The sequence below is a fragment of the Rhea americana genome, unplaced genomic scaffold (genome assembly GCF_003343005.1).
Source record: "Rhea americana isolate MKP2758 unplaced genomic scaffold, rheAme1 scaffold_118, whole genome shotgun sequence".
In the NCBI taxonomy this organism is placed as follows: Eukaryota; Metazoa; Chordata; class Aves; order Rheiformes; family Rheidae; genus Rhea; species Rhea americana.
In genome coordinates this window covers 86,295-113,070 of record NW_028185239.1, presented here as the reverse complement: position 1 = coordinate 113,070, position 26,776 = coordinate 86,295, and the positions used below count along the sequence as shown (strand labels likewise).

The 26,776-nt window shown below is 35.3% G+C and overlaps 2 protein-coding genes across 3 annotated transcripts in view; one reads left to right on the top strand and one right to left on the bottom strand.

Annotated features, from left to right (window-relative positions):
• Positions 1-1,628, top strand: part of TRAT1 (T cell receptor associated transmembrane adaptor 1) — a 7,121-nt gene extending 5,493 nt beyond the window's left edge. The window contains exons 4-5 of the mRNA XM_085318883.1: positions 10-68; positions 1,227-1,628. Of these exons, the coding sequence (XP_085175009.1) occupies positions 10-68; positions 1,227-1,478 (311 nt within the window). The 3' untranslated portion in view covers positions 1,479-1,628. The remainder of the gene's footprint in view (positions 1-9; positions 69-1,226) is intronic.
• Positions 1,629-4,812: 3,184 nt separating this feature from the next.
• Positions 4,813-26,678, bottom strand: HJURP (Holliday junction recognition protein). Of its 2 annotated transcripts, none has more exons than XM_085318960.1 (14): positions 26,493-26,678; positions 25,144-25,210; positions 23,641-23,705; positions 22,170-22,197; positions 18,101-18,156; positions 16,428-16,467; positions 13,655-13,716; positions 12,461-12,559; positions 12,057-12,098; positions 11,335-11,395; positions 8,807-10,398; positions 8,384-8,447; positions 7,614-7,704; positions 4,813-5,474 (listed from the first exon to the last, which is right to left on the bottom strand). In XM_085318960.1, the coding sequence occupies exons 1-14, from the start codon at positions 26,568-26,570 to the stop codon at positions 5,348-5,350; spliced, it is 2,472 nt and encodes an 823-aa protein (XP_085175086.1). In that variant the 5' UTR covers positions 26,571-26,678; the 3' UTR covers positions 4,813-5,347. The 2 variants fall into 2 exon arrangements, with proteins under 2 accessions (XP_085175086.1, XP_085175095.1); XM_085318969.1 differs by having other exon boundaries at positions 7,614-7,701.
• Positions 26,679-26,776: the final 98 nt, after the last annotated feature.

Below are 26,776 nucleotides of genomic sequence, written 5' to 3'. Positions count from 1 at the left end.
CAATTCTAGAGGAATGTTGTTATGAGCAGATGAAGTCCCAGCCTCAAAGGCCAGTTAACGAGCTACAGGTATCTTTATTTTTTAACTTGATTTTGGGTTTCTGAATTAGGGCATGTTGGTCTGTCTCAGAGCTCTTGTGCTTATTCTGTGACAATACATAACAAAAATCTTCATGCTGCTCATCACAAAAATTACCATGCCTCAATTCATCGGTGAAATTAAGTACAGACTTGACCCTTTGCTCAGTCTGGGTCATTAATGAGGGAGAAATACAGGTAGCTCACTTCCATCTATATGGCACAATAAAGTGCAGTCACAAGCATGCAGAACAGGCTAAATTAAGCCTGCAGCTACAGGCTTGCCTTACACAAGGAATTAGTTTTATTTATTCTGGTCATCAATCAAACAAAAATATCGGTCAAGTCTCATGACAAGCATTTATTTGATTGACACTCTTCTGCCCAGCACAAAATCTGTATGCCTCAATAAAAGAAAGAAGTCTGACTGATTTGTATTTTGTTCTTGAATTACTTGGCTCCCTAAAAACAAGCAAGCTTCAACTAAACTTTTTCTGTAATTGAAGCATTCATAGTACCAATTCCTGTGCTGTTTTCCGTGTATTTAAGGAGTGACTTCAGCCTCTCTCTTCCCCAAGACACTTCCAGAGGGCACCTAGACACTTGTTTTTATAAAACTCACAAATAAGTTCCTATATCAAATATGTTTTTTCAAGCATAATTGCACATCAAGAGAAGCAGAGGAAACAAACATAGCATAGATTTCATACTGGAAAACAGATTATACATACAGATAAGACTTCGTCTTTCTAGACAGACAAAGTCTRTGAAAAATTTTCTTACTAATGACTGGATTCTAATAAATAGAATGGTGGAAAAAAAAATACAGGCCAAAAATGTCTTACATTCCAAGGAGCAGGAACAAATAAAATACCCCTTTTCCAATAGAGAATCTTTCTGATGATACATTGATGAATTTTTCCTTACACTATCACTACCCTAAGAACATGAGTCACTTAAAAAATTAAGGTACATGGGTCTGGTTTCTCTGCTGCCACAGCTTAATTGTGTACTTTCTGCATGTTCATTTACAGCTAATTTTAGGAAACTTAAGTCATATAATGCATGCATATATACACAAAGCCTTAGATATAATTTTAAGGCAAACATTACTCCCGGATGTTAAATACAAAGAGAATTTTCTTTTAGGTGGAGTCTACCAATCAGATGTGCTATGCCTCCCTTAATCACAGTATCAATGGAAAACGCAGAAAACCAAGGAGAAAGAAAGAGTCCTCATTAGAAGACAGGCCATCTAAACCCACCGCTGTGCCTTCCAAAGTCAGCATTTATCTCAATAGTGAGCAGCTAGCTGCTGAAAACACAGCAGAGGCAGAAGCCATTCATGATGATCCCATCAGATTAATGGGTTTGATTCATACTACGAAGGAGAGCATTTGAAGTGGATTCATGAAGCAAGTATGTAATCATAAAGTGAGATCTGCTCGTTCATTCTGGAGGAGCAATGAATGATTATAATGTCCTGGCAAACAGACATATCAATGGTGTAAAATGGGTAAGTTAAGTGTTCAAACTGTCTTCCCTACCACTTTGAAGGACCTACGCTTCCAAAGGTGTTTTGGATGGAGTTGTAGGTGCTGGTATCTCAGAATTTGACAGCATTGAGCTAGTATTTATTCCAGTAAAGTTTAATCCTTTGTTTCAGAGAACCACGGGCAATTCCTATTTCAGTCAGTCCCAAAATACCCACTCAGGTTTTTGTAGAGCTCTAACACAGTTTCACTGTTCTTCTACCTAAGTTTTAGCAACATGGTTTTAACAACACACTTTGGAAACACATAGGGTTTCACATTTGCACAGCTAAAGATTTGGTTGATTTTTCAATTAAAAACTGTTCTGCTCATCAACATTTTGTACTTTCCCATTGTGACTGGTCTACACCAATATGACAATACAKCTAAAGCTAATCAGAGAATAATTTAACTTGTTTAAATTAGTACTTGTACATCTTGCAAAATTTAACACTATCTTTATACACCTTTAGTTTCCTTTTGTGAACAATACCAGAATACATTTCAAATCTTGACTCCTTTACTAACATAATGCTGTATTCAACCATATTCAACAGTTTGTAAAGATATTAGCAAATGATCTGTAAAAATAAAACTCCCAGGGAGGATTTTTTCYTTCCAATATTATAACTAATATTTAAATTGGTACTGGGTTTTATGTTGTCATTTTTAACAAGTATTTTAAGAAAATAGATCTTTTTATTTCCCTAAATAACACAGTGTTCACATTCATCTTTAGGCTTTAACCTCATCAGATGGTAAACTTTCATAGAGAGAATTCATTTTTATGCAATACATTCTGGAAGTCATTATGTAGCAGTAGCATGAAACAGTAAGACACTGTTGGTGTAACATGCATGCCTCCAGGTGTCAGTTTTGTCTTTGGAGAAAAAGATATTGGGGCCTTTAAAATCCACATAGAGTGTGTTGCCACAGAGCTCAAGAGCACGTACACAGCCCTGAGAGCATTTAAGGTCCTAAAGGAGAACTAGCAGTCTTGAGAACAGTTACAAAACAGAAAAAACACCTTTGTGCAAAGGACCAACACCTGTTGTAAAAGCAGAAGTAGCTGGACATGTTCAGAAATGTGGTAAATTTATGAAGGAAAAAAGTCACTGTAAAAGAAACAGACTAACTGCCATTGAAAAAGCAGCAAAAAGTACTTTTGGAGAATCAGTAGAAGAACACTTTAATGGAGTATTATATTAAACTRTTCTTCAGACTGAAATCTTAAGTGAAGGGTGGGGCAGGAAATAAACCCAAAGCTATATGCTGAGACATCAGAGCATGAAGCACTACTATCCTAATTTGACTGAGTTGGAATTATTTATAGCCTAGTTCCATACTGGCAACAAAGTAAAGACAAAATAAAATACACATCAATAGCCTCACGTATCATGACTGTTTGAATAGTATCAATGATATGTAAAATATACAAGTATTTCAATTTAGCGGACACACCAATCACATACAATATTCAAACCCTCTGAGATGACTGAAAAAAGTAAAGGCTTTCTTGAACAAGCTCTCAAGCAAATTAATTGACTCTTGGATTTGTGCTTGTTTTTCATAATTTTCATAACAGCTTGTGTAGCTTTTTTCAAGAACAGCTATTTCCCAAGTTTCTCACAACACTTGCACTGTTGGCTATGCTCTTCCTCTAAAAATTCTAAGGTCAAACAGCTTCAACAAGTTACTTGAATTCAACCTGATCATTAGTTTAACAGAAACACTTCTCTCTCTGACTGCACATTTAACAACAAGCATGCTTAATGAGGTTTGGGCCCAATTAACATCTTCTATATTTTTAGTCTTCATTGTTAAGTCCAGTTATCTATTTACACCAATTTTCAGCAGCTGCTTTTCCTTGCAAGTTATTTTGCTGAAGATAATGGTACTTTCTGTAAATATTCTCCTTCAATTTATACTTCCTTTCTAAATCTGATCACAGCTTTCATTAAGTTATTCACTGCGGTTCTCACAGCCTCCACTTCTGAATTAACTTTCATGGTTCATCAGCTCTTTCTAAGGCACTTCTAATGCTGCTACAGTCCGGATATAGCTTTCCTCCATGAACTGTGAGCAGCCCAGCAATTATTCCTCCAGTTCTTTATCATTTCTTTGCTTAAAAATTTCTTTAGTTCAGTTATTTAGGTGATCATTTTCAAACAACTGAATTATTCCAAGAAAGTACATGTTCAGTCTTGCTCCTTCATGTCATTCAGAAAGACCTACAGAACCTTTTACGCATTACCTAACAAATTCTTAACATACAAAGTTCCAGAAATAATTACAAGACAAAAAGGAATGATGAGTACAGATTTATGCTGTCTCAGTAACCTGTTTTTAGAACATACCATACCCCCCCAAAAAAAGTATAGGGGGTAAAACAAAGCAGTGTGAAACTTTTTAATAAAAGAAAGCTTAGCATTCATTCAGTTATCAAATATTCAATAGAACAGTGAAGCAAGTAACAGTAGAGAAGAGAAAATATGATGGCAGAAACAAAGGCTATTTGGAATGGAGGAAGGACAGAGATCGAAAAGAAGACGTAATAAGTAATACCATTAATAATACCATTAAATTATCATAGGACTAACACATTAGTATACTCTCCAGCAGTCTTGACAACATCAAAAAAAAGTGGGTCCTCCAGTGGAGGATCAAATGCCAAAAACAGAGTTCCTTGCTACTGCTAGCATCAAAAAGGTGCCCATGAGATGAGCTTATTTGTCTTCCAGCACCTCAAGGTTTGTCAAAAACCGCCTCTTAAAATTTTAAGTTATTTGCACAGATGGAATGAGCTACTCCTATGTTCTTTAAATAAATCTAGTTTCCCATCTGGGTAACTCTTCATTCTGTTGCTGCATAGAAGTCCTCTCTAGAGTCAAACATGTCCAGAAAGAATTCTCATGTACTCTTAAGTTACCTTAGAATAGAAAAGATTAATGGGGTTATGTAAGTTCTCAGTATGGGTGTCTGAGTACTGGAACAGGTTGCTCAGAGAGGTTGTGGAGTCTTTATCCTTGGAGATACTCAGAAGCTGTCTGGACACAATCCTGGGCAGTATGTTCTAGGTGACTCTGCTTGAGCAGGGAGGTTGAACTAGATGATCTGCAGAATTCTCTTCCAGCCTGAACCATTCTATGATTCTGTGTATTGTGTCAGGTAGAACTTTGTAAGAATATAAAACAATATAAATATCAAATCCATTTGTGTATTTTATTGAACAATCATCTTTGAGCTACTTGAAAAATTAAATATTAAAATTACACACCAGGCATGTTACAAGTCATAGTGTATAATACTGCATTTAGATCATCTAGGCCCATTTAGATTTTTTTTCATGCGCTTAATAATGTCACCTGTATAAAACAGGCATAGGTAGGAATTCAGGCAGAGACAGAGCTTGTTAATACCTTATTACTACTACACAAAATATCAAAGCTTACCAGTAGATAAAAAATAGCACAGATCACAAAATCTATTATTATAAACACTATTAAATACAGAAATCAAACTTAGGCATAAAAAGGAACTCTGATTCTTACAAATACCTGATGAAACTGGAGAGGTAAGAACTGCTTTTCAGAAGGGATGAAGTAGCTCCTGGAGCTTGCTTTATATTACAGGGAAGTATAAATCAGGATCAATTGTATATTAATTTTCCTGCTTACTAAGAGTTGTGGTTTCTTAATTAAAATATTTAAATTACAATTCATAATTGATTTTTAAAAGTTATAAAACAATGTTTTCTCTGTAGCAGTCCATGAATGCTCCTTCATGAGTTTTGATTAGGAAGTCCTCCAATGGAATGCTAGGATTTCTGTCTTTCCCATCAGTGTAGCTTAGTTTTCTGGATACCCTATATAAAAAAATTTGTTTAGATCATAAAGTTAAAGTAAATTAAAGAACATTATGCTTGTTTACTGGTTAGTTTACAATAAACAGAGTGAAACTGAAACAAACTGCCCAAGCAAGATATCTGAACATCTTGATGTGACTTGCAGCAGGCTTCCTTGCCTGCATGCATTCAACTGAAGTGGAAACTCCTCATCTTGTCACTTTAACATCTTGGTAATGCTACTACATTAACCTAAATTATGTTAGCACAAATATCTATTAACAGTGTTGAGATGCAGTTGCTGATTATTTTCACAAATAGCAGCTAATGAAAGTTATGTTGCTGCAAGTGAGAACACAATCATTTCTTTGCTGTTAGTGAAGAAATTGCAACATGTTTTTTTGTGTTTGTTTTAAACCATTGTGGTTTACATCTGAAAATTAGGTATAATGGTATAGTCATACGAGAACATTTACACAAAGCTACAGAACAGTTTATTAGTTAAGGATGTTTCTGAAATACCTCTTTTCATAATCAGCTTCTGGATGAAGATGGACAAGTTCCAGACAAGACGAAAATATTCTCCCCCCCTTTCACCCCCCATAACTATTCATTATAACATGCAGCATTTTCTCACCTGGTTTAGGCATAAAACTTCCAAGTGCTCAAGAGTCAGTAAAGAGCAGCATCACTCCTTGGATGTTTACAGCCATAGAAGTCTAAGAATATGAAAGCCTATGCCTAAGGAAGCTTGGTCCATTTAGATTACAAATTAAGAAACAYGTATTTGTGTAATTAAGAAACAAAGTAGTAGATTTTACTCTAGATGGTTTGGGAAGAAAGCACTCACTGAAACCTTGATTTCCTGCTCTCTCCCAAAGTTTTTTACTCACAGGCTTTAGGAAGAGGAAACCCTTTCTGTTCTTCAAAACAATTCAGTAATCTCATAGGCAGACAGAGGAAAATAAAGGAGGAGAAAGTGTAAATTCAACAGTTGAGTAAAAATTCACATAGCTAAGTGTTAAATGAGCATACTCATCATCACGGAAAGGTCCTTCTGTACTCAGTTTCCTGCCAATACTCCWCTGTATCAAAAATAATCTTAATGCAATCTTTATTAATATCATTTCGTACTTGTAATATAAATGTTTAAGTTTTAATTTCATCTTTGCTTAAACTGACTTTGAATAATTTAGCCTCTTTCCAGTTATGATCTCCATACAGATGTCTTCAAAACACATTCAGTCTTCTTTTGAAATTCTAACCTGAACATAGTCAGAAAAATTTGATACTAGCTGTACGAGCATCTCAAGCATAGGGAAAACATCTTCCTAACTGAACTTGGAAAGGTAACGCATCTTGGGGTCCCAAACCAGATTTTTTGGCAAAAYTAGGCTAAGGTTTTTGTATCACAGAAATGTTTCAGAAAATAAAAGAAWGTTTAGTGAACTTTGAATGCCTTTTTATTCTGCTGCCTACAAAATTAACTCCTAATTCATAATCTAAGGGATCTGAAGTTCGAGAAGTCTTCATAAGCAGAATAAGGAAAATATACGAGTAAGCCATCATCCAGGAAGCTAGAAGGAATGCTCTTTGAGATGTAAATACTCTGCTGATAGTGATAAAAAGTAACAGAACATCCTGGGTCCATTTCTAAGAGATCCACTGCTGGTTTGGCACAGAGCAAGAACACAGATAAATATGCCCACCTGGACAGGAGTTGATTTTTGAAAGCCATTTAAATGGCAACATACTGCACTCTCCAGATCTTAAGAACCAAAGAGGACTTGTCAGTTCAAATACATAGCCAGAACCAGAGCAATTTTGCAGTTATGTCATAGCTAAAATGAAAAGCATCTCTRTAATGAATGCAAAAGAAGTGCTAGAGTGACTATTCAACAAGGCTAATCGCAGCAACTTCTGTTTGTTGGCCATCCATGCTGGACTCTGGCTAGTTTTCTCCAGAGATACTTGCCTCCTAGTGTTCAAGTCTATAGGTTTTATTAGCCTGGGCTCTCCCAAGGATCCGAGTTGATTTTCATCATACTAGTATACACGATGCAGGACTGTAAGCATCAGCCTCCGTGCCTACAAAGCAGATGTAGAACACGCAAGAACTTGGTTTTAAATTTCTTTAATAGAAACTCCAGAGGCACTTACTTGTGGTGATATTTCTGTGCGCTTCTGCGAAAGGTGTAATTCTGCAGTGTACTARGCTTGTCAGAGTGGGCATCTGCAATTCCAGACTCTGCTGATGAAAAATAACAGGATGAAATGGGCAAGCATGATGTGTGGTACCATAGGCATCACAGTATGTTGTTAAAATATTAGCCTAGTAAGACAATCGTAATCACTGTATTTTAAATCAGCAAGATCCTTTATGAAAATATTTTAATGCCAAAGGTTGTAGCAAAACGGAATTTCAAATCAAATTCAAAAGCACGGTATATATTTAAGTATAAAGCTAACTTTCTTCAAAGTGCTTGTAATTTGTTAGCTTTAGAAAGATACAAGTAGTTCACAATTATGTACAGGTCAAGGAAGAAACTGTTGATATCAGAAAAAATGCAATTGATAAARTACAATTTCCTACTGAATGTTTACATATAGAAAGTAAACGTAACAATAAGTTTCATAGAAAAAAAGGAGAGAGCAAACCAGCAGATAAACTAGCAGATAACAACCAGTAAACCAGTAGATAGCAGGAAAATTCCTAGTTAACAAACAGAAGAGCAGTCAACATGTGATCCAGGAAGTTATTTTCTGCTTAGATTCCTTACATATTAATGAAATATAAACACATCCAATTATTACTGAGAAAGAAGAGCTATCATCTCAATGGGAGTCTGCAGAGGAAATCTATAGATTCATCCTTTAAATAAGGACTTGTGGGGGCTAAAATACTAGTTCAGAAAGCCTCTGAAACTAACCTTGCAGAGAAGTACGAGGACCAACAAGAAAGGTGTTATCTGGAGAAGCATGAAATCCAGAGTCCTGAAAATAAAACGACAGGTTACATCAGTAGCAGAACCTCCAATATTACTTCACAGCTTGTGCTAGAAGAAATGACTGGAAACTTGGAACTAAGGCCTGATTTAAAACTTAAACAATCCTAATGATTGCAATGCCTTAACTGACAGGGCAGTTTCCTCACACAGAATTTGAGGATCCAGGAGACCCGACACAGATTACATTCAAACTGTTTTGCAAAACWAACACACGCTACCAAGAAAAAAAGATCAGAATAACGTTCTGACTAGTTTAAAGACCTTCCAATGCCAACCCCTTTTTTTAAGCCTTTCTCCAAATTTCAGCAAAATATTACACAATTTTCTTACAAGGTCCTTCAATACCTGACTCTGACAGTTATGACTGTCATTAAAGCTGGAATTATTGTCACTGCATGTGCTTGCAAAAGTCGTGCCAACTGTCTGAAGATTAACATTTTTCCTGCAAGAAATCTGCTGATACACTGTTGGAGGAAAATAATGTTCAGGTATATTTCTCAGTCGCTTTACAGGTGAAGAAAGCAGATCATTCTGAACATTTGCTAGTCTTTTAACTCTGGGAATTGCAGATAAAGTTCGAATAGGTGAGTTAACAAGAGCATTTACTGTTTCAGACATCTGCATTACTTCATATTTCATGAAGTTAGAAGCTCTCTGAAGTCCAGGGATTTTTGGAACACTATCACCACACAATTTCTGATAAACCTTCTCAAACGCTCTGTCATACTGCATATTGGATGTCACAGAATCACTAAATTGATTCTTCATTAATYTTCCTTTCTCCTCAAGCTTCCGTGAGCTTGAAGGCAGTTTTGTCAATGTCAAAGGCTTTTGAATTTCTTTGGAAGACAGTTTGCAGTAGAGTTCCTCAAATGCATCTTCATATTTCTGAGTCTTTGAGGGACTCAGATTCACAGGCAACGAAGAAAATGAGTGGCTGCGCTGCAGAGAAATTTCCCTCTCAGGAATATTTATTTCAGGATTTTTGAGTAAGGTATTCAATGTTCTTTTAAGAGAATTGTTTTTAACTGGTGCAAAAGTGTTACCATCACTACTGAAATTGCAAATTGATGAGCACAATCCTGAAGYATCATTAAAAGGAAAGTGAATTTTTTGAGTTTTGCTCTCTTTTACCAGATGAAGTGCTGCTGACCCTGAGCTGACAGCAGATATTATAGAAGGGTAATGTGAAGAACATTTGTAAATCAAATTTTCACTTTCATTGCATTTTGAATTCTTCAGTGCAGCAGTAGTCCGTAATGGATTTTCAACTAGAAATGTCGCTCCCATTCTAGCCATAACATTAGGAAGAACAGTCTGGTCAGAGACATTTTGGCCTTTCCCAGATACTGGATCATGTTCTAAATTTGAATCAGAGCAGTCTGTTATCATTTCATTTGCATCATTGTGAGAATAATGCACCAGGCGATTTAAATTATTGAAGGAACACTTGTTATCACAGTTTTTAATTGCATTATTTCCAAAACGTAGATTCTGGACATCTTCATTACTACTGGTGCATAAGCTGGGCAGGGCTCGCTTCAATTTAAGTGGTTTGAATCCTTTTATTTTCTCTACAGTTACATTGAGCTTTAGTTTTCTAGAACGCCATCTTTTGTGTCTATAGTGTCCAATTACACATTCAGATACTTTTCTTTGAAAACACTTTCTCATAAGTCTTGTTAGTGTCTCTACCATCCCTGGATACAAGTCTCCAAGTGTTACATTACTCCAGGAGCATTCCTCATCTGCAGACTGGTATACTTCCAAGATACTATCATAGCAAGTTTCATTCACTTCTGGAACAGGTTGACGCCTGGGTACAGTTACTGTATTTGCTGAAGTAGGAACACCAGGCAAATGTAACTGGAAACATCTAGATGAAGAATACACATTTCCAAACCCTGATTTCTTTCTGCAAACAGTGGCTTGGTTGCCTGTTAAAAAACAAACAAGTCAACCACATAAAAACAGACAAAACTTTAACAACATATCCAGTAATCTATTACATGACTTAGAATCAATGGCATGTGGTATAGATATTCTTTATAGAACAGCAAATTTCACTACATTTTTGCCTAGCTAAACGGGTGATTAACACACAATAGACAAGGAAAAAGAAAAAAATTTTCTTAACCATTTTGAATTAATATAGACAACTAAAACATATYGAGGAAAAAATATTTTAAAATAATATTTAGAAATAAGATTCATTGCAGGAACAGATTGCTGCCTTTGCTCTAACTTCTGATCAAGAGGCACAGCTTCATCCTACAGGTTTTGTTATTGTATTTGCATATGATGTGGAAGTTTTGCACTTGGCTAATACCAATGCAACTTTCCTTGTGCTAAAGCATGCTGAAGATAATGCTCATTGGAGTGCTTAATGCATGAAATATTTACATCAAAACTCCACCTAAGTTTTTCAGAATCAAGTCTGGAGAGCCTTTGGAGGAAGAAAGTTTACTACATAAGTACCACTTTGACCGCCAAAGACTTACCCATCAGACAAAAAGCCACTCAATATATTCCTTTCATTTAAAATAGAGTAAACCCACAAAATTATGTTTTAGTGTAATTGAGCTTAATTCTCCCATGTTCTGCAAGCAGATGTTTTTCCTGGGACTGTTTTTAGTAGAGTAGCTGTTTCTACTTACACAAGCTGCTTACTTACTTTTCAAATACATTTTACCACAAGCAAAAATCAGATCTCTCCAATGTCTCTTCAAGAATCCAAACTCCTATATTTTTCTGTTGGCTAAAGTGTCCATATGTTCAATAAATTAAACACTTATTTTTAATAAATTTTAAAAAAATAAAACATGCTAAATAACTAATATATTTGACCCCACACTCAAAAGATTTAGTTGTACCAATCAGTTCTTGCACTGGTGAAGCTAAGTGAAGACCTTTCGATGATTTTTGAGGTACTATCTGAAAAATAAAGAAAAAACACAAATACACACACACATAAATCTAATATTCTGTGGGGTTTTTTTGTGTGTAWCAGAAGTAACAAAGCCTCACTGAAAACTGTGACTCTCCCTATCTTCTCCCCTGTATAGGGATATGGTTCAAACGGACTGAATAAAATTTAGGACAAGCAGGAAAAAGTCTAGTTGAAGACTTCAGTAAGAATTCTTAGAAGTTACCACTTTTAAATAGGTTGTTTTGCAAAGTTATTTACCAACTTCTACATTATGTATCCTATTTCAATTTCTTCCCTAAATATGAGATTTTATGCATGGGTATTGCTATACATACTTTGATAAGCTATACTTCTCCAGCAAATCTGGTAGGTAATAGAAGCTATATTCTGCATAACGTTGCTTGGGAGAAAGTGTTAAATGAAACRCAACTGGTTTCTTTTTTCTACTATAAACCTTAATAGTAGGCTTCTTAGCAGACTTACTAATGTGAAGACAAATGCAACCATCACAGTAAAAAGAACAAAGTGTCTTGCAGTCATTGCTGTGATAGATCTGAGATGCTATGATATATATTTATGCAGAGGGCAAGTAGGAGAGGAGCAATGAGGGTAGTAGCAGAAAATCTTTATCAGTAATCATGGTGCCCATAGGTAAAGAGCCATTACCTTATTCTTAATGGGAACTGCAGTTCCATTGTAGTGAGATGGCTGAGGAAAGAACAGCAAGTTAGAAACACATACAGTATAAATGATAACATTGAGTAACRTTACGCAGATAAACTGATTCAGCAGTATCAACACATTTAGATGATTAAAAAAGGCCAAAATAATTAATGAAAACCAATTTTAGCATAGTATCACTGCTTTCTGCCACACAAGCAAATTTGGACAAGCCACCTCCAATCCATTTTTAAATCAATTCAACATATTTTTAAAATGCTGCATCCTCAAGAAAGTTAGCTTTCTCTGTCAATAAAAGTATATATTAAAAAAGATAAGAAGTTAAAAATACAGCATCTTTAAACTACTAATAGTTAAAAACTTCTAATGGAAGTAGAGAAATATGCTACCGTAATCCACTTCGGAATTCTTCTAGCATCATCTTGTACTATCACATCCACCTGAACTTTTACTTTCTCTTGCATTTCTTCATCATCAACATTAAGATTCTTAGAAAAAAATTAAAAAGATTAATTGCAATACATAGAAATTAGTGACTGACAGACACAAGTGTTTTACACACTCAGATTTATCATGTTTCAAACCAGTCTTAGTCAGACAAAGATATCTAACCAGAACAAACTTTTCTAACATACATATTCTGTGTGAAAAACAAAACCAAAAAACTCCAAACCCACATGAAAACTGATTAAAAAAAAAACTGTATATGAAAACCTATAACAAGAGATAACTATCTAGTTTATTGATTCAGAGTAATCCTCTTCCTCTCTGCCTCACAACAGCCACCAAGCAAAAAAACCCCCAACAAGTCCCAGAGATAAGTTAGAGTACTAATAATTATGGCTAAAAATATTTACACAATATAAGTAACATCCCATGAATTTACGCATAAAGGAAATTGTTCTTTATAATGCAGCTCTAACTTAAAAATTAAAATCACTTGGTAATAAATCATAAACATCTTTAAAATGAAACTCTACCTTTCTGAAGCAGTTTATACAATGTTTGTGTTAAGCAAGGTAAGTTTTTAGTAATCGTCTTTGAGCAAGCAGAACACAGGAAAACTGCTTCAAACAAGGCATGTGTTTTACTTTTCTTCATCGCTAACTACATTGGGTAGTCCTAATACCTATAGTCTAGTTTTGTGAAACAACAGCAGAAGATTCCAGTGTGCTTTTGCTGTGGTAGCCCACTACTTCAAATTTTTTAAAATTGTGTTCCTTCTTTATTTTAGACTCTGCAGTGATTTTTTTTTTTTAATAAGCGTTTTCTCTTTACTTTGATTCATCTAGTTATTCTTTTCCCATACCTACAATGGCCTTTCTCTATACAATATACTGTATAGTTTTCTCTGGTATACTAATAATACCAAGACATAGAAATTACTTCAAACTGTTCTTCATTACTTTTTGAATCTCCCATCTTCTGTACTGACTACAGACGTGCATTAAATTGCAAACTTCAGTCTTCTGCTGATAGTGTATTATCTCTTTAGCCATGTATAAGCTACTTAAATAGTTGAGCTATTTAATTGCACACAAAATTATTCTATCACATTAGCAAACAGGAACTGAAACTTTTACCTGGAAGTGAATGCCTTCAAATTTTCTTCTAACTGAAACTATATCAGCATCACTTTCTTCACCTACAATTTTAAAATAAACACTAAATAAAACTTAGTTGAAGCCCAAAACAAAATGAAGACAGTTTCTTAGAAATGCTTTAAACAAAACAGTGTATAACTTACTGATTAAACTGTTTTCATTTTACAAAATTGTTCTGTATGCTAAAGCTTTTTCTGTATTACATTCCCACTTCAACTCCAATTGAAAACCATGATTTATTGGATCATTAATACATTTTGAGAAGAACAAAGAAGACTGAAGATAAAGAACTGGTTACAGATAAGTGAAGATGTGCACTAACCATTTCAGAAGGTAAAATGCTTTCAAAGCATTGCTCTGTAAAAGTATTCATTCATGTATTCCTCCACTTCTTTCTCCCTTCATTCCTAAATATCCCCCAAAAGATACTAAGGAAAGGGGCATTGTCACCTTCTTCTAACACACTTTTTGTTATTTTGTTATTGTCAGGGCTACCTTAGAACTGGAAAGGTGAGAAGACAGATAGACTTGAGAATGTTCAAAACCAAGTCCAAAAYTTCATACTCTATTTCTAGGTATTCTATGTGTAGTTTTGCTAATGAGATCTAAGAACATTTTTTTAGGTTAGAGGTAGCCAGATATTTTAATTCATCACTACATAAAGCCTCAGTCCTTCAAGATCATACAACTTTTGACTGCAATATAAGCCCTGATTTCTGAATTTCCTTGACTGGTATATATTTGTCTAATTTACCACTAGGAGAAGGAAGAGGACAGAAGGAGAATTGCCCTGAAAGGGAAAAGGCCCTGGGGTAGAGGGAAGGGGAGGGGAAAGGGAAGGAAGAGAAGAAAAGAAATGGCCTATTCTTACATCAATAGAAAGAGAACAAAATTGTTTTCCAAGTTAATCTCCTCTTCCATTATTTTTCCCCTATTAGGGCAATCATCAGCTAAAGCTCTGTGGGCTGTTGCCACCACAGTTTGGAAAAGGATACATATGAAAAAAAATACCATTGTTGTGGGACACCACAGTTTGGCATCCTGCTGAGCAATCAGATGGAGCAGATCATAATGCCCTCCTTGGGTGGACACCAACAGGGCGATTTTACTGGGACTGAAACCCCAACCTGTCAGACTAAGTTTCTTCCCACATGACTGATGGAAGACAAAGTTGTAGTCATTTTATCTACAGGAATTCAAAGTTACTACACATCGATAGTAGAGGAAGCAATAAGAATTTAACTGTTTTCATCTGGAGAAGATTTGGCTTCCAGTTCCTGTTGTAATTTCTCTTTTTCTGCCATTTGTTCCTCCAGTAGTACCTGGCATAAAACTGGGAGAATATTCCCTAAATGGTCAGTGAGATGATCAGACTAGAGTGCTACATAAACTGGAGTATCTAAGTTGTAAAGTTAACAACTCTAGTGCACAGACAGAAATACTCGACTATCAGGCCAACGTCAAAACGTCACAAAACACCCTATTTTATAGAAAGAATTTATCTGTAGGCAAGCTGTAAACTTTAACTGTAAAACTTTGCAGAGGTATAATTCTAGTACGATTTATTATTCACTGGATGATCATACTCCAGATCACTGGAACTTTATTAGCAGAGGACCACGGCACAGCAAAGAAGGGAAAAAAATTAAATAGCTTCACCAGGGGAGCTTGAAGCGTTTTTAAGGGCTAAAAGGAAAGTTAGGCTCAACCTTTGTTCCTCAACTGCAGAAACAAAATATAAAATTAAGATTCACATTTTTCTCTTTGGAAAAATCTATCCTATAACACATGAAGATACAAGAGTCTGAACTGTACCACTCATTTATTCTATGCAGGAAACACACACACACACACAAAACACCTTACAGAACCTGAGCTACGGATGCTTCTGAAATCAGTTTCCTATATTTCACCATGCAGGCCGAGAAAACACTAAGTCATATTTCTTAAGTTTGCAGAAAGTCGTTTTTATCCTTCAGATACAGATATTTGAAAAGTATCCTCTCAAATGATAGAAGGACACAGTATACTCAGGTTGCTATTTATTCTCAACAGAGAAATATGAAGCATCTAGCTACCCATAATGCTGCAACTGTTCTTTTAATTATTAGAGTTAAATGCTTGATACCATCTAGTCATAGTTCAATTTATGCAAAATATTAAGCTTTCATATGTTCAAGATAAAGATCTTATCAAGTAATACGTTTTAGATAAATTTTTAAAACAGTTACATATCGTTACGCGTAATTATTGTAGTCAAATAATTRTTTGAGAACACAAGATCAAAGCTACCAAAACCTTGCGTGCAGGCAAGATACAAGCCTGATAGGCAAACTGTACAAATACTGAATAAAAGATAGTTGATCTTTCCAAATATTGAATATTGTTGCAGCTCAATTCAATACCYTTTTCTACCAGATCAACTAGAAACTAATTTACATATTTGTAATTATTAATAAAATGTTTATTTTAACTTACACAAAGATTTTGATCTCATCTTTCCTTTCAATTTATTAAGAAAAGGCAATTGAACATATACCATGTTGACTTTTCAACCAACATACCAGGGATTCAGGACTAAGATTTAGAGAAGTGTTTGGGTCAATATTATTACCAATAACTCAGTCTCTTACTATCCTTATTCTCTACCTTCTGAAAGAGCATAGAACACATTAAAATTACTAGAGAATTATGAAAAACAGTTATTTGCAATCTTTTCCAAAGCAACTGAAAAGTGAATCAAAAAACCCACCTATATCAGATGTATCAACAGCAGAGTTCTCATAAGACACCTTAAAAGTACAGAAAAAGAATTTTAAGACTTTATAGCATATATAAACTTGTCCGAAAAGTTTTTCTGCTCTCATTAGTTCATCAAGTTTCGGGAGAAAAAAARCACAACTCCACAAACTGTGCCTAAATGATGTCATCTTTACCAACAAACCTGTACATATGTTGTCTTGATTCATATCTGATTCCACAGATGTGCGGAAAACAGTTTTTCACTCAGTCCTTCTATATTCAGACAAATAAGCCAACAAGAAAAAGCAGCTATTTCACAACAAAAAAGTATAATTGTGCAAACAGTTCACAAACGAGTTGTAATCACCAGATCTTTATCAGTATGTACTAGGGATTTTCTTTCTGCTTTGATGTATCAGGAAAATTTCTTAATAGCTATCTTTAAACAATACTATATGTAATATTTCAAATATGATTGTCTAGTACTCTGACAGCTACATAAAGAGCACATTTATATGGAAAAGAAGCCTTTTCTGAAGGTTTCCAATACACATATAATACCAGATTCTTGAGGATTTCTTTCAAAAAAAAAAAAAAAAAAAAAAAAAAAAAAAAAAGACTTAAGAAGCTATTGTTCTGCTTATATCAACCATAAAAGTGCATTTGGGTTTAAATTTCAGCAATAAACCCAGACAATCCTATTACCAACAAAGAACAAATAACTAAGAATGCCTGACCAATCAGCTTGCCCACATCACTCTCCAAATGTTGAATATTTTCTCCTTAAACAGATCAAGTTTCAAAAGCAATTGTTCTAGGTGTCAACACAGTTTACAAGAAAAATTAGATATATACTGCCTAACTGAAAACATATTTGATGGTTTAAAACTTACATACAGCCACTCCCTCTCACTTTAAATAAATGTAAATGGAGATTAGAATTCAGCTGAACCCAATGGCTATTAAATGGAAGGATGTGTAATTACATGAAACACATGGAAAGCTTACTTTCACATACTCTTTTCCATAAGCAGCATTAATYAATCTTCAAAAACGAAATTAAAAAAAATGCAACTGTCAACATTTAATAAGAGGAAAGAATATTACTGTACATTTTAAAAACCCAGAACCTGTTCAAAACCAGAAAATATCAAACAAAACTGCAGATTTAAACAAACACTTTTTTCAATGTTCTTTGAGACACTCCATCAAAAGGAAAAGAAAGAAATCAATTGTGAAATAGCTCAATTTCTGTCCAACTATGAGTTCATCCAAAACACTATAGCCATAACTTTTCCTCTGCTTTTATTGAAGAAAAACAGTGCAGAGAACCAGAATATAAACGGGATAGGTACCTAAAGTATTACATTCTGAGGAAAAATATAAGAACAATCGTTTAATAAGATACCTGAAGTTCAAACAATTGCAGTGATTTATTTAAACACTGAACCAAAATATCCATTTTTTRTGTGTGAAAAACATTAAGTCTTTAATTTTCTTAAAAGTACTTAGAGAACAAAGTAATTCTATCCCCTGCAATTAATAGGTCTGTAAAATTTAATTTTATAGCTATTGTACAGGAACACCCGGTTTTAATTAATTTCTTAGCTATTAGGCTATGATTACATAAATGTATTTTCTTAAAGAGATTTATAAAAGTAGGTGCAGCACAGGGTCCCTTACCTGACGCACTTTTGAATGTTCATCTTCAAGATCACTGGTCTGTTGTTTTGATATTTCTTAGCATGCATGGAAAAAAAATACTTCTTTTAGAATTTGATAATTTGCAGATTGATATTTTACCTGTACTCAAATTAATTTGTGTACATATATTTTATTTATTATGGAAAGATTTAACAAACATTAAAAAATTGAGAGCACATACGTAAGAGTGAATTGAAGAATAGACAACAAGTAGCAGAACATTCAAGTCAAAAAAAAAAAGCAGACTAATGCTGTTAAGATGTACTTCTGTCATGTTATTATATGTTTTCTTCTCTACCCAGGAAGCAACACTGAAAAGAAAAGCTATGTCCCTTCATCAGCTATGGATGATATCAGCTATCATTTATGGAAGAGGAAGACAACTGCATGTTCTTTCTAGGCATATGGTGAGAAGAATAGGAAAAAGATAAGCTGCTCCAAAAGCATGAGAGAAAAAAATCCCAAATCTATCTATTGCATCCTTCTTATGAGTTTTGGAAAGGGGGCTTGTGGTATACTTTCACCTTCCGTAATTGCTGTGTCTGCCTTCTTTCACAAATAAATCAAGATTTTGGATGAGGCTATTTCATCAGAAGCAGAAGAAACAGTGTGCAAAAGCAGTCTAAGTTCCATAAAAAATAATAAGGAAAGGTCTCCTTTTTTATATTTCAAAGTGTACCTTGTTCTCCATTAGCTATTGCAACAATAGAAGCACTAAAGGTGACTTAAAAAAAACCCACCCCAAAATAGGTAGAAGCAACTAGCTTCAAAGACTTTTATGTAAGATTGCATTTTGCAATTAAACTTCAAAACTGATACTGTTGCTACTGAAATAACTGTTTTGACATTGCTGAAAAAGTTAATGCTAAAATCTGTCTCTGTTAGACTTAAAAGGATCTAGAAAGTGCTAGTCAGATGGACTCTGCTGATACTAACACTGCAGTGGCACTTCTTAATGATTGAGTGCTTGTGTGGAGAAAAAGTCTTAACTTGCTTAATCAAGTTAGGACTGCCAGTAATCAAGTTTCTGCTTAATGGCAGGATTTGTTTTTTTCTGCTTTTCTGCATTTCCATCTCCTGATAAATTCATGTCAAATATCAGACATGATTTTCTTTTTTTGTTAAATGGTGAGAAAACTTTGATCATACCTAACTCAGGCATGTAGATACTGCTTCCTCCTATAAATGCTTCCAATGATTTAATAGTGCCAAGCATATATCTGAAGATTTCCAGTTTTCTAAGGCTTTGAGAGAATATATGGAAAGTGACTAGAAGATGCTGTCTATTCCTCTGTTCTAAAGCAGTTAACTATATCTAGCTTATCCCTAACAGAAGCCTAATCTATTTTTAAGAACAACTCTTCAATAAATGTATTTCAGAGCTTCCTTATGATTACAGTTACAACTGGAAAGTTTCTCTAATATCTAACATAAGGGCTTCATTTCAGGGGTGGGTGGGTGTGGGTATGAGTGTAGGCATTTTTCTTCTCTCCCCCCTCCTTTTAGGCACTATCACCTCTCCCTCCGGCTATTTTTCCCTTTTTCTGACTCATCCCAGTTAGCCAAGATATCATCCAAAACAAAGTTCTTCATCACAGGCATCACCACTGCTGAACAGCACAGAAAAATTGCTTTGCATGTTTTATATTATGCACCCTGCATATCTTCTAGTACAGAGTGTGCTACTTTTGTAACAGTCTTGCTTAATCAGCCTTTACCCTTCTCCTGCAGTGGATTATTTCTATCCAAGTCTGTTACTTTGAACTTGCCTTCATGAAATTACATAAAGTTCTGGGTTTCCTTTAATCCTCTAATTTGTCAGCAGGGTATCTTTCACAGTGGTTTTCCCTACTTATCATCTGCAAGTTAATCGAGGATATTCCCTTTTCTATTATTTACTTAATGGAAGTATGAACCAATAATGTGCTCAGGACAGGTCCTGGAAAAAAAAAACCCTCAAGTTTCCCCTCAGTCTGAGCACAGACTACTGATAAATATTCCAAGTACAGTGTTCCAACATTTGCAAATCAGTCTTAAGTAGTTTCACATAGGCTTAATTTCCTAATCAGTTTACAAGAACATCACAAGTGTCACTTCCCCCTCCCCAGCCCCAGCAGATATTAGAAGATGCATATGCCTATGTAAGAGGAAGAGTAGGACACTGGGCTAAGACACATCTCCCACAGATAAACTTAATCATGAATATTATATAAGCAGCAGAATTAGGTTTCAGCTTGGGAACTTCTCAGGATAGGAATTTATCTTGGTTATTTTGCAAATATAAACTATATTAACGCTTCACGTAGAAGSAGAATAAAGCATTTTTCCAACTTTTCTAAGCTGAGAACATAGAAAACAACAAAACTATTAATGATGTCCCATGGAAATTCTTATCTCCATCCCTATAGACAAAGATCTATGAAACACCACAGAGAAGTTTTGCTTTAAAAATCCTTCTGCTCAAAGAAAGGAAGAATTTTAAGTGGAAAATGTACGACACAAATATTGCTCTTCTTGGAGTTTGAAATTTAATGTACTTGGTCCTCCAATGCTCAGAACTTCCATATAAAAACTACTCAAAGAATGGTCATTTAGCCCAGTAAAACTTAATAGGAGTATCAGACAATTTATTCAAAACAAGAAAACTTGCAAATTTCATTCAAATGAATAGTAAAACTTCAGAATTGTGAACTGAATAACCAACACCAGTTATATTCCAAGGGAAGGGGTTTTTTTACATAGATATCTGAGTCTTGTAAAGTTACTTCAAATGTTAGCGATGAATAGCACATAAGTTTGTGTAATCTAATTGGTAACACATACATCAAGACARTGTTAGGGTATAAAACAATATTAGGTCAAATTTCCATATTAGCTTTAATAATTTGTAGGTAGAAGTAGGGTTTTTTTGTTTGGTTGGGGTTTTGTTTGTTTTGAGTACAACGTATTCCACCCAAAATCAAATTACTGCTGACCTGTTGAAATGATTACTCTGTGTACTGCTCCGCTTCAAATAAAAATTGTCACTGAAAGAAATGATTTCCAGGAACTGAACATGCCCTAGGAAATGTTATCTTTTATAGTACATATAAACATGCATGGACAAATAAAAATCTGTGGGTTTTTTTCCCCTTTATAGCTGTTAACACTGGTGCTACTCCTCCATCTTCCATATTGAAGTTAAATATTTCTTTGCTAGGATAGCTTAAAACATAATTAAAGACTTTGCTTAAATCGAATGAAAATCAGAAAAAAGATGTAAGTTGTCAAGTTTTCACTAATCTCCTTATCTATAATGCAGAACAATGGATGAAAAATTATTAGACAAAGCTTTATAGCCTTAAAGAAATCCCATGAAGCAAATTCCTTCAATAGGTACTTTAAGCCATTCAGACCTTAAGTCAAAACCTGAAGATTAATAATGGCAAAAAAATGACGTGCACAAGACTTCAAATACTCTAACTTGAAAAATTAATCTCTAGACACTGTTCCTTTCTAAATCTCACTGCAGGTCCTACCCAGTCATCTTATTACTGCTCAAACCTGTGAACATACATTTTCTGAAACTTAACAGTCGAGTGTCTGACCATCTGAATTTTTCTATAACAAACCCTTATTTCCCAGTTCAGTATTTTATTTTTGTAGGTTGGTCTAATGTATACAATTGAATACTGTACAAATAGATTTTTCTGGTTCAGCTGTAGAGGAAGGGGAGATGCTTGGTTTTGTTTTGGCCTCAAGTCTTCAGCATAAAAGTTTCTCAGGTGAACATCATAATACAAACAGCACATCAAAAAAATCCTTAGAACAAAGCCTAACAAACTCTTACTATATTATTCATCATAATTTTCCCAGGCAAGATTCGTTTTGCCTGGTAAAAACATATTTTATCAGAACATACAGCTTCTCAGGACAATACAAAACAGAGAACATAAGCATTAATTGCGAGTATCTAGAAAAGTCTGACTTAAAAACAGGACATAATCTATTATGGATCTCTGGATAAGATCTTTTATAGCACTTATTTTTTTTCTTTTAAACATTTTACCTGCATTCTTTCGACTTCCAATAGCATGCTGCAATTAAAAACAAACAAACAAAAAAAGAGTCAGAAGAATCCTAGAATAGTAAGGTTATTTTGGATGCCTTTATTTACTTTGGTATATTTTACAGTCAGGCACTTCCTAAATAACCATTCAATCATCTTCTGCTTTCCAAAAGGCCTGACCAGCAAAGCAACAAATACATGGTAAAGCTTACCTGATGATTCACTTTGATTTACATCTTGCCATATTGCTGCAGTTAAAACCACTAAAAGCACCTAAGTTACAGCTACCTTTGCACAAATGACAGGCTAACACAGAATTATTTTGTAGTCCTTAATGGATTCAGATTATAAAGCTGTGCAGTAATTTCCTGTCGGGATCCTTAGTAGAAGCTACCCAAGGTATTTCCAGGGGCTGAGGACAAAGGGAGATGCATCCTCTTTTCTCTGCCCACTAAATCTACTCTTGCCTCCCAAGACTGAATTTCACTCTCCATCCTTTCACTCTCTGGGATTCATAACAGCTTCCGAGTTAGCTGTCAAGGAACACTACATAACTTAGCCTTTTAGACAGATATTGGGGAAGGGGCAGCAGGCTGCCTTTTTATTGTTATTTGRGAAAAACTGAGCTCTTGATCAAATTCGCTGTTTAGTTTGTGTGGAGGAGTTTAGGAAAGAGAATATGCATGTCACTACTTCAGCTTTAGTAATTTTATACTACATTTCTAGACTCCAAGGCAAGCAATGTGGGCATATTATATTTAAAAAACAAAATAAGTAATATTTGATGTGTACAGAATAACTACATGTTGACTAATATTTTGTGTGTCAAAAGGTTCACATATGGAAACAGTAAAATGAATATGATACATTATTGCATAGCATCCATTTATTAGATGCAACTTAGTCTTTGGCAGCTTTGCAGTATATAATTTATTTTGAAAAGAAGCAATTGCTTGTTTAACATCAATATTCCAGAATGAAAACATACAGATAGCAGGCCCAAAACAGTAATGGCTTTAGCCCAAAACAGACCCTGAGTGCTGCAAAGTTATTTTAGAATCTAGCACAGTTTTACAGATTAGACCAGTAAGGCCCTTGGAACTGAAAAGCTGATTACCAGAACTAAAACATTCTACTTCAGAATATTGGCACTGAAGCTAGCATGTATTTGAAAAGATCCAAAAGGATGTGTTCCTGTTTTTTTCTCTAACATATATTTTCCATACATTTACCAATGGTATTGACAAAGGTAAATTTGACAAATAGTATTGACAAAGGTACCAAATGAGGTGCCCTAAAACCTCATTTTAAAAGTGATTGACTTCATTGATTAACACCTCCTACAAATATTAAGTGGTACAGAAAGATTAGAATATATTCCTATATATTTATATATATAAATATATAATATACAAAGAAGAAAGAAGTGTTTTACATTTTATCTGCATAGTAGGACTATATTATTAGATACCTTAAGTATTTTCTTCCTCCATTTTTTAAGGTTTTTGGTTGACACTTCTCCCCATTGCTTTGGTCCTAGAAATAACAAAAAAGGTTAATACAAATATAGCTTTATATATAGCACTATTAATCCATATCGATATTGAGTAGCTTTCTAACAAATATAATATTTAGRAAGAACACATTACCTAACAACAAAACTTTATCAAGTCTAAACAATAGCCAAAACAACTATTAAAATAAAAATTTAAAATGAAAATAAAGAACACTAAAAATTCAAATTAAAATTGAGAAATCAGAAAAATCAAATGCTGAGTCCACCTAACATTGAGCTAAAACCCAAAAAGCATTATACACCTGAGGGGGGGAGAAAGGAGGAAACAACAAAAAAAAAAATGTTGTTTTACTTAAGCAAATAAATAAGATTTTTTTAACGCATGGCGTCTGAAGTTAGTTAAGTTATAGTTAAGGCTTCATGTGTCTCAGTTAAAGATCGAGATCTATATTCCTATGACACATGAGCAGAGGTTATCAAGTCAAACACATAACCAAGCTTTTACAAATCCAAGACTGAGCGTTACAATACTGTATACATTTTACTTCTCTCTATGTAAACAAACATATATACACATATCACGTAATGTACAAAATGCTATAACATGGAAACTTATCAGTTTGAAAAGCCTTTAGAAAGTAAACACTATTTGGTGTAACATTTGCATAGTACTTGACAGTGTGTACTACCTGATGTGCATGTCCAGTAAATTTTTTTTAACAACATCTGGTGAGGTAATTTATATACCATATCCTCACTTTAGTGAGAAGAAAACTTGCAGAATATATAGTCTTCCAATAACATCATCCAACTCCTAAGTCACAATTCCCATTAAAACCCAGAGTGATCTATTTCAGAATAACAATTGTTTTGCAGTAAGCTCTACATACTCATTAATCACTCTAAAACAGACGGACAATTAAAATGAGACACTGGAAAACCATGACATGCCACAACATGGTAGAGAGTCATGCTAGCCTCATGAATGTTCACTGCAATATTAAAGAAGGGAGCGTCTATCTAGCCCACCCTGACATTTTACATACTAGAAATTTATCACTTTACAGCAGCCTTCAAAATAGTAAGAGCTCAAACTGTAGAATCCAGTCATGCATATCAACTTCTAATACCTTCCATACCTTCTTTCTCCTCAGTCTTCTCCTCCATTTTGATATTTTCCCCTACAAGCTGTCCAAATATCAATCATTTTCTGCAGAGTTTTGTTACTAACTCTTTTTTTTATTATCTAAAACCCAGCACAGACTAAAATGGTGCACATAAGCAAATTTTCCAAATATTTATACGCACATGTCAAAGTTCACATATGAAATWAGATATCTGAGTAGAAAAAAAATCAGTATTTGTTGAAATTAGACATCATAAGATTGTCAACAGTTTTATGTTTCAGGAAGTCTAAATATATAGCATGTAAATAGTGAAACTTTAAGAAGTTCTTACCATCAGGTGTATCATAAGTGAGAGTTTCCATGGAAATAAGTAAATCATCTTCAAAAGGATGATTATACTAAATAAAAAGAATGATTAAAGATAGGAATAGATGGTCAAAACAGTGGTTTTAATGTTTTAACTATTGTTCCTATAACTTATTTTTGTCTGAAACATGCAATTATCAGTATATTGTTTTACTAGCATAAATTTAAATTCAGCAATCTAGAAATATTAACTCCTAGAGACATCACATATATTTTAAGGATATACCTAAGTCATTCAAATTCAAGACATAGAACAGCCACTGATAAATAGAGATTCAGAGAAAGTGTTCAAAATAGGTAACTTATTCTATTACAGGTTTTCTTCTAAACTTTCCCTGCAGGAACTGGAATTACCCAAGTATGTGTCCACAGTTTACAGTATACAAAAATATCTGATCCAATATTAGATGAGAAAAGTGCTCTAGAACCTGGCTTGGCATTATGCCAGCACCTGAACATTGACACAAACCATCATCCAAAACAGCAGGGCTGCCCATCCTGAACAAATGTGTGGGTCTCTAGTCTGAAGCACACAATTTCCRTATCTTTAAGGAAAAAAAGGCTCCAAGGTAAATAGGATTCCTGGAGAGAGTCTTTCACTTTTCCTTTTAGTTTCACTGGAAACACATCATCTAATTGTAGCTAACTTAGGTTAAGTAAGCAGCAAAGGCAATTTAGGCATTAATTTCCATCACTTGCCCAAACTGGCAGGCCCAATCTAAGTTTTGTAGAAGCATTCAAGAAGCTGGCTTTGAATGAGCTCAGACATGCCAAAGCACAAGACTCAGTAAGGACTGCAAAGCTGTGCGAGACATCAGGCAAGGGCTGCTTTTTGCAGCTAGGAAAAATGGGACTTTGTGACACTGCAGATAATTAACTGATGAACATAATGCAACGTCAGTGACTGCAAATTAGCATGCATGAAGAAAAGAAAATCTGTCACTGCAGACACACTCGGAATCAGATGCACCCTCGAAAAAAAAAAGAAGAAAAAAAAAAAGAAAAGAGGAAAAAATAAAAAGAAAAGCAACCCAAAGAGTTGCTGGGTAACAGCCTCCCGAAAGGACGACGAGGCCAGGCCAGGCCACATGTCGTTTTGGCAGGACAAATCGCAGGCGGACTGAGCTCTCGGGGGCCGCGGAGGGAAGGAGGGGGAAAGGCCGCGCAGGTGGAAACCCTTCCCCGTCGTCCCCCCGGGGGACCTGGGGAGGACGCGGCCTTGCTGTGACTCGGCCTCCGCCCGCCCGCCCGCCACGGGCCGATGAGCTGCCCTCAACGGCCCGCGCCCAACGAACGGGGCGGCGAGCCCCTCACCCGCTCCAGGATGCGGTTGATGGCGGACACGAAGCGGGCGTTGCTCTGCCGCAGATGCTTGTCCAAGTCGAAGGCCATGGCGCGCGGGCCGGCCCGTCTCCCCGGCCTGCGGCGCGCCGCCCTCCCCCGCGGCGCCCAGGGACAGCGGGCGCGCCGCGTCCCGCACCACCGTCCCCTCACACGAATTCAAACTGCGCGCCGCAACCGCCCCTTGGCGCCGCTTCCCAAGCTCTGATTGGAGATTGCGAACGTCACTTAGGGCGCCGCAGCCCATCGGAGCGCGT